A 9340-nucleotide genomic window follows, 5' to 3' on the forward strand; every position below is an offset into this window, starting at 1 on the left:
TTTAATGATGCCACACCTCTGATAGCTTTTTGAGAGGCTCCGAAGACATTTCACTACTTCGTCTATATGCACACCATGTTGTTACACACATGTGGGAGAGAGGTAACATAAATGTTTATTTACTCTTTTAAACATTTATTTTATGATAATTGACTTGTCTAATGTAACTCCTTAATTCCACAATAATTTTTTTTCTTTTGATTTGTAAGATATTGCGGAATATACTAGAATACGATTAGGGTGTCACATAACAAAATACTCATTTTTTATTTGAAGGTGAAAAATTAAATCCAAAACATAATAGTAAAACATGATAATTCAGTTTAAGCCAAAGAAAATGATAAAGGATCCCCGTCCGATGTTACAATATCAAAGCTACTATTCTTAATGAAAACTACTAGTCGACTTAAGGTCCGATAAAACATAAATTAAAAAACAAAGCAAATGAAGAGGCCATCTACACCATCATCCATGAATAATCACCAAATATCATTCCTCAATTTCGATCTGAGAATAATCTGCATAAGTTCACATATATGGCAATACAAAAACAAAGAAGGGGTGAAAATATATTCTATAATTAAATGGTCTAAAAACTACAAGGATAATATACAATACATCATTTACATTCAATAGTAATTACAAGTTTTTAAAAATACAAGCAAGATTAAGTATGCAATGCTCATATTCTCTACTCCCATGCATGTGGTACCATCATCAAATTTTAGAGTTATTTTACTGAAAATCTAAAACTACCAGACCGAAGTCATAAACACTAGACCAAAGTCTTGAACACCATACCGAAGTCCTGGCACCGGACCGAAGTCATAACCTAAATCCAATATATATGATGCATGAATGCTTTCAAACAAATGCATATCTCCATCCAAACCTCCAACACCACATTTTAACATCGTCGGTTAAGGTTAACACCAGTTCTTGCGAACCTAATAACACTGTCAAAATAGGCTAAACACCAGTTCCCACGAACCTTATAACACCATCCAAAGGGCTAAACACCAGTTCACTCGAACCTAAACACAAACAACATCAGTTGTCATCGAACCTAAACACAGAAACATCGATTCTTAACAAAGAAAAAGGTATTAAAAGGTCTTTCATAGACACTCATATTATTGCATTAACACCAGACTTACGTCCTAAGTTTCAACTTGTCTCATATACATATTACCATAATAATAATAATATCTATGATATTCACGAATTAAGTCCACTTATGAATTATTTAAACACTAGACTCTCATTATTGCATACTTAATCAAACTTCACATCTCTTACTTAAGCATTTCTGACTCACTACCCATAATTTTTCATTTAAAACAACATGAAATATATCAGGAAATCAGAATCCATACAAAGAATCAGTTTAATCACAAAAAGACAATGGTCTGAGCAAGGGATGACGGTCTAACCATCACGACCATGATAGTCGTCACCCCTCTTGGGGTTTACCGGTCAATCACTGACGGTCTGGAACATGGAAGACGCCCGTCATCACTCGATGATGGTATCGGTAGGTGCCCGCCAGTATCGCTGACGTTCGTCGCTCACTGACGGTCTAAAGAAAGGAAAATAGCCTATCATCACGGGCTGACGGTCTGGGTGGCACCCGTCAACAACATTGACGCTTGTCAGTTGGGCGAGACTTGTTGTCCAGTCCAACGCGATGAAGGTCAGTCCGTCACCAAGGGTGACGACCGTCATCGCATACTTGTATGCTAATTTATGCGTTTTTCACACAACAATAGTCATAAATCCTAAATTTTGACTCCATGTCATAAATCCTAATTTTTATCACATCAAAATTCATAAAAATTCAACATATAAATGCATAAATCATCACAATCATCATGTATTTTCATCAATTCAACATGTCATTATATTAACAACCTTCAAATTCAGTATAAACATAATTGGATATTTCAACACCATATCAGCATAACAACTGCACAAGAAATAAGCAATATAGGAAGAGTATAATCCATTAACATACACAAATCATAAACACATAGGTTTTGCACAAATTTCACAATTCAAGGATCATAAAACCTAAAAGGGGTTAAAGGGAAACCCCACTATCCCGATTCTAAAACACCACATATAGAAAAATCTCCCCCTTACCTCGATTATGCGGGAAAAATTCTCTTGTTCTTGGTGATGAGATCATATTCTTGCCCTCCTCACTGCTAGGGTTGCCTCATTTTCTCTTTTTTCTCAGATATGTGTTTTCTAAAAACCCTTTTTCTTATTCTCCCTCTTTTAAAGACTAACTCTAATTTATTTATTTTATAATTAAATCCCCCTTCAATTTTCTAAATATATCTTTTTAACCACCTATATATTTTTTCTTTGCTCACTCACAATTTCGTAAATAACCTTAACCCTTTATTTTGTTAATTATTACCTTCGTTTTTTTCTTCCAATATTTAAATTATTTCCACGCCGATATTACCACATCTATATTATCATTATCTTATAACATATTAAAAATCATACTAAGCACCAAAAATCGAATATAAATTCTAATTTAAAAATCATACTAAGCATCAAAAGTCTGAATGTATTGTCAAACACAAAAATATAATTAATGAATTTTTTTCTCATCCCCACACTCTATTTTTCTCAAACATCTTTTATACCAATAACACATACACACAGAAAAAAGGGCTCCATAGGAGTACCTAAGACACTTTAGGTGATAACACCTTCCCTATGTGTAACCAACCCCCTTATCTGTAATCTCTGACATTTTATTAGTTTTGATTTGAAAACTTCTTATCTTTGGGTTTTGTTCGTACTTTTCCCTTTTCTTTTGGAAACAATAAAAGCGCGACGGCGTCTCTGGTTTCATCAACGTTAAGTTTATCCATAGCTTAATGGTCATGAATTTACCTCTACAGAAATTAATAGGCGACTCTGCTGGGGAGTAGGCCTCAGTGGGTTTAACCTACTTTTTTATGTGTATGTAATTGTATATTTGATGTTTGTATATTTGTTTTGTGTGATATAATCTGCTTGTTGTGCTTGGTGATCTCTGAGTGGTGAGATAAGTTCTAACCCGAACTTGAGTGCAATTAAGATAGGAGGATGGTATAGTCATGTTCGACTTGTGTGGAGTATTCCTTAACAAGTTGGCTTGAGACCCATCTGCTCAATGGAGACCCTTTTGGATTTATTGATGTCACACAAGTTATTTGTGGTTAGGCATTACTTTCTCTGATTTGGGGTCCGAGAAGTTGAGGACCGTAGAACATTTAACCCAACTTGGCCTATTTAGGACGTAGTGCGGAGATTGTTCAAGTGTAGACTTGATAACAGTTGTTACGCGATACTACACTCAGACGAGTTTCTCTTAAGAATATTATGGGTTGATGACTCAGTCATCCTAACTTATAATATCCGATAGATGAAATTAAGACTCTGGGAACTTTTTAGAACATGATCTACATGTTTTTATCCTTAGTACACTCCTTTGGGATGGTTCTTAACCTGACTCCATGCTCGTGACTCACAACAAACCCTTGATTCTTGGTTGATCCAATCAAGTCTTGTCAATATCAATGTAACTTGGGCGTCGATAAGGTGAAAACTATAATCCACCAAAATGGATGATTGATCTTGAGAATGACTCGATTCATCCCCTGACCTTTGTTTGTTTGCCTTGTGTGTGATCCTTTATGTGTGATTTGCATTCATGCATTCATGCGCATTATAACATTCATCACACGAAAAATAACTTCAAGGAACTGAGGTTTTATTTGCAAATATTTTCAGACCATGGATTATGGATGAAGGAACACTAAGAAGTACAGTTTTAGATGTCCCGACCTGAAAGAGCTAAGGAAGCTATCATCTTTTGTATTAGATCTCTTAGACTTTAAGCAACATCATGGGAAGCTTTTGTTTGTGTTATCTGCTGATGTAGTTGAAGGACTCTTGAGTGTATTAGTTCAGTTTTATGACCCTCTCTATCGTTACTTCACGTTTCCCGATTATCAGCTTATGCCTATGCTGGAGGAGTATGCCCATCTCTTGGGAATACCTGTTTCTGACAAGGTACCTTATAGTGGATTTGAGGAGATTCCCAGATCTCATATCATAGCTGAAGCTCTTCATCTGAAGAAGTCTAAGATTGAGGCTCATTGGGTGAAGAAAGGAGGAATGTTTGGGTTAACTTCTGAGTTCCTCATTGGAAAAGCTACTGTCTTTGCTCAAGCCGGTAGTATGGACGCTTTGCAGCCATCTTTGTGTTGCTCATCTATGGTTTAACTTTGTTCCCTAACATTGACGATTTTATTGATGTTAATGCCATTAGAATCTTCTTGATTGGGAATCCTGTGCTTACGCTGTTGGGTGATATGTACTTCTCTTTGCATTTGAGGAATTCTAAAGGTGGTGGGACTATTGTGTACTGTGTTCCTCTTCTGTACAAGTGGTTTATTTCGCACTTGCCTCAGACGCCTGCTTTTATGGAGAACAAACAATGTCTACGGAGGTCTCAAAGACTTATGTCTCTCACTAATGATGATATTGTTTGGTATGATTCTGCATTGAGTAGTGTTGATATTATTAATAGTTGTGGTGAATTCTCTAATGTGCCTCTCATTGGTACACAAGGATGAATCAACTACAACCCTGCTTTGCCTCGTCGTCAACTTGGGTTCCCCTTGAGAGACAAACCTAATAACACTCAGTTAGAAGGTCTTTTTTATCAAGAGGGTAAAGATCCCCAACATTTGAAGCAGAAGATGATAAATGCTTGGCATAATATGCATAGGAAAGGAAGATTTGAGCTTGGTCTGCACAACTGTGTAGCTTTGGAAGCTTACACTATTTGGGTGAAGAAGAGAGCTTTGGAATTGAAGATGCCGCATGCTTGTGAAAGACCTATGTATATGGTTGTGGCTGAGCCATTAACTCTCCCTAACCAAGATATAGAGGAGTTGGAAGACGCACTCGCCAAGATGAAGCAAGAGAGAGATATGTGGGAAGAGTGGTTCCATGGTTTGAGCCGAAAGCATAAGGAGTTGCAGCTTGAGTCGAAAGACAAAGACGCACTTATTGAACTTCTTGAAGACCGAGCAGTGAAGAGACAGAGAGAGCCAGAGGGTCCATCTTCCTCTAGTATAACTCAGCCTTCCGGCGCTTGAAAGAAGATTATTGATCCGCTTGTCCTCGAGAAGGCTCAAATGAAGACATCTTTTGAGTCCGAGATCCGACGAATCCGAAGGAAGTACGCGCCTGCAGCCAGATCATCTGGCACTGTTGTTAGGGGATCCTTAGGATGATTAGTTTCCTTTTCTCTTGTATTTGTATTTTGGTTTCTGAAATTGTACTCAGTGTAATCCTTCCAAATTATATGAATAAACGAGATTTTTATGGTCAATCAAATTGTTATTATTGTTATTATATATTTGCAAATAAAATAGTATGTTCCTTGAAAATAAAAACAAACAAAAACATTGCATTTCATGCATAATTTGCATAACAGGTTTTCTTCTTCCAGATGGCTTATCGGTTATTCTTCTGTGCTTCAGCCAAGCTGACTCACCGATACAACACTCGCGCCAATCAACCCAAAATCATAGAGCACTTAGAGCAAGAGAACAGAGAACTAAAGGACGATATTGCTTGTCTAACTGCTATGATGGAGTCTGTTCTAGCTGCTCATAATCAGTCTTCTCCAACTCCTACAACTCCTCCTCCTTAGAGGACCGTTATCTCAGAGGTTGCTACCTCAACTGTGCCTGTCGCTGCTACTCAACCTGACTCATCTATGCCTGCCGGATTCCCGTGGGGAATGCCACCGAATTTTATGCCTGAAGGGTTTGCACCCACCTTTGCTTCTATGCCGGCATCTAGCCCGGTCATGTCTGTGCCGCCTCCAGTTGTTCATAGCCTGCCTCGTGTTGAGGACACCATCTACCATTCTGAGCCGTCTAAGGGCCCTGGTGTTTATGAGAAGATGGATGAGATGAAGGACCAATTCCTTGAGTTGCGCAAGGAGTTGAAAACATTGAGAGGAAAAGACCTGTTCGGATCTGTTATAGTGCAGTGATTGGAAAATCTAGGCACAATAACATATACTAGAAAATAGTGCAACATTCTATCATCAATAGAAAACTTTGCTGGGGACCAGTAGACACGCTCTGGGTTATCTCCTCCAAAACTCTTCTTCCTCTTGTTATAAAACTGATGCTCAGACAACCGACTCAAACTGTAGTAAAAAGCATGTTTGCTATAGTTTTCCCATGGAGCTTTTGTCCGAACGAATTTGTGACCACCAGTAGGGATTTCAAAAATAGCACTTATATCAGAAGCAGTTAAGGAGATTGAAACTCCTTTTACCACATATGTTAATTTCCCTTTCTTCTTTACCATGTTGGAGTAGAACACCTTAACCAATTCAAGATAAAAATTTGTATTGTAACTAATGAGGTCACTCAAACCCAATTCCTCAAAGACAGTAGGAAAGGTAAACACATCATCAGGAAAAGAAACGAAAGTACTATACTTAGGCTTCGTGATTTTATTTTGGAATAAATAAGTCTCATACCTTTCCTGTTGACTCTTTGTAGTGAAAAGTCTTGATAAATCTAGGGGGCCTCTAGAACTAGAAGCTTTGCCTTTGCCTTTTCCTTTGGATGAAAGTTGAAATGCCATGAATATAGCTTGGAGTGAGAATCAAGAGATAAAGCAAAAACCTTTGAGGAGATGTGAATAGTCGTGTGAATGCTGAATTTTTGCTTGAGGAGAGATGTGGTTTTATGGTGGTGGAGTGTAGTAATGGGAAGAATCAAGTAGTTGGACCAAGAAAAATAAAAGGCAATGAAAGGAAATAAAGTGACATAAAGAGCTCTTAAGAAGTCTTGGTAAATGGCATTTACTTGAAAATAGGAAAAGGAGAAGGAATAGGAGAAAAAAGGGGTAAAGGACAAAACAAGAGTAAATGCAATATGAAGAGTGAATCAGTAAATGAAATCAGAAATCACATGTGAACAATTAAAATAAGAATGTAATTGGAAAGGTATCATGCACATGCTGAACATATAAAACAAAAAATTTAATGGACCAATCGATTGACATGCAAGGACCAATCGATTGACATGGTGAAAAAGTTGAAAAAATAACGGGGACCAATCGATTGATGTTAGAAATACAATTGATTGGTTAAAATTTTTTTATTATAAAAATTTAAACAAAATAGGGAACCAATTAATTGATTCAAAGATGTAATCGATTGTAAGAACTTTCTGTAAAATAAAAATTGAGAAATTAAGAATGACCAATCGATTGACATCCTACCATCAATCGATTGACACTAAACAAATTTTGAAAAATACTTAAAAATAACACATAAACACACATGCTTATTAAAATAAAAATATTTTTAATAACTGTAAATAATTAATTACTAAATATTATAAGAAAGAGTGCACCTTTTAAATTTTGATGTGATTTTGATGAGTTATATATCACACTCATCTAGAATCCCAAGTTCCCTTCTAATTTTGTAAAACGGTTTTCGCGCCAAAGGTTTTGTGAAGATGTCGACAAGTTGATTATGAGTATCCACAAATGTGACTTCGACATCTCCTTGAAGCACGTGATCACGAAGAAAATGATGTTGAATATCAATATGTTTGGTTCTTGAGTGCATGACCGGATTTTTTGTAATGTTTATCGCACTTGTGTTGTCACAAAGAAGAGGAATGCATCCAAGACCGAGTCCGTAGTCACGAAGTTGTTGCTTAAGCCAAAGTATTTAAGCGCAATAGCTACCTGCTGCTATGTATTCTGCTTCGGCAGTGCTTAGAGCAATACACACTTGTTTCTTGAAAGCCCATGATACTAATGCATTTCCAAGGATGTGACATGTACCACTAGTACTTTTTCGATCAGTTTTACTTCCCGCATAATCACCGCCAGAATAACCAACTAATTTGCAAATACTACCTTTAGGGTACCGTAGGCCGACATTTGTTGTTCCCTTGAGATACTTCATGATCCTCTTAACAACAGTGATATGTGATTCTTTTGGATTTTCTTGAAAACGAGCACAAAGACACACACTGAACATAATATCAGGACGGCTTGCCATCAAATAAAGTAAGGAACCAATCATACCTCGATTATTTGTTATATTAATTGAAACACCTGATTCATCTTGATCAACATAAGATCCAGATCCCATTGGAGTAGACATTGCCTTACAACTATCCATGTCGAATCTTTTTAACAACTCTTTGCAGTACTTTGATTGGTTGATGAAGATGCCATCCTTCAGTTTCTTAATTTGAAGTCCAATAAAATAATTCATCTTACCCATCATGGACATCTCGAATTCTCCTTGCATCATTGATGAAAATTCTTCACACATTTCTTTGTTTGTTGAGCCGAATATGATGTCGTCAACGTAGACTTGAACCAATAAAGTGTTACCTTTAACTTTCTTGATAAACAAGGTTTTGTCAATTTTACCTTTTTCAAATCCCTTTTCACAAAGAAAGTTTCCGAGACGATCATACCATGCTCCAGGTGCTTGCTTTAGGCCATAAAGAGCTTTCATCAACTTGAAAACATGTGAAGGATTTTTGAAGTCTTCAAAGCTCGGAGGTTGTTTGACATAGACTTCTTCATTGATGTAGCCATTCAAGAATGCACTCTTGACATCCATTTGAAATAATTGAAAATTTAATGAACATGCATAAGCAAGTAATAAACGGATAGCTTCTAACCTGCAACTGAAGTGAATGTTTCTTCAAAATTAATGCCTTCCTCTTGATTGTATCCTTGGGCCACCAACCTTGCTCTGTTTCGAACAACTATACCATTCTCATCAAGCTTGTTCTTAAACACCCATCTAGTACCTATGATGTGTTTGTCACTTGGCCTAGGGACAAGTTCCCAAACTTGATTCCTTTCGAATTGGTTTAACTCTTCTTGCATAACAATTATCCATTGGTCATCACCTAAAGCTTCATCAACCTTGGAAGGTTCAATTTGTGAAACAAACTCTATATTTAAGCATGCATCTTTGAGATTTAATCTAGTTGTAACGCCTTGACTGATATCACCAATGACTTTATCAATCGAATGATCCCGATGAGTTCTCTATTCCTTAGGTAGATCATTATCATTTGCTTTTTGCTCATCTTGATGTTTTGGTTGATCACCATTGTTTCCACTTGAAGTATCTATTTGAGGAATTTCTACAATATCATCATCATCATCATACAAAACAATATCCTCCTTGGAGGGGTTAGATTCATCAAAAGTAACATGTATAGATTCTTCAATTTTTAAAGTTCTTTTATTA

At 36.6% G+C, this 9340-nt stretch overlaps 1 protein-coding gene across 1 annotated transcript; it reads right to left on the reverse strand.

Moving 5' to 3' along the window:
• Positions 1-7786: 7786 nt before the first annotated feature.
• Positions 7787-8359, reverse strand: LOC127096435 (secreted RxLR effector protein 161-like). Its single transcript, XM_051035002.1, has one exon. It carries the CDS (start codon positions 8357-8359, stop codon positions 7787-7789), a length of 573 nt encoding a protein of 190 aa, XP_050890959.1.
• Between the last annotated feature and the right edge of the window lie 981 nt (positions 8360-9340).

This window comes from Lathyrus oleraceus, chromosome 6 (assembly GCF_024323335.1).
Source record: "Lathyrus oleraceus cultivar Zhongwan6 chromosome 6, CAAS_Psat_ZW6_1.0, whole genome shotgun sequence".
Classification (NCBI taxonomy): domain Eukaryota; kingdom Viridiplantae; phylum Streptophyta; class Magnoliopsida; order Fabales; family Fabaceae; genus Lathyrus; species Lathyrus oleraceus.

What these genes read in the sequence shown, in the direction of transcription:
- LOC127096435 (XM_051035002.1), bottom strand. Translation starts at nt 8,359, where the DNA reads ATGTCCATGATGGGTAAGATGAATTATTTTATTGGACTTCAAATTAAG.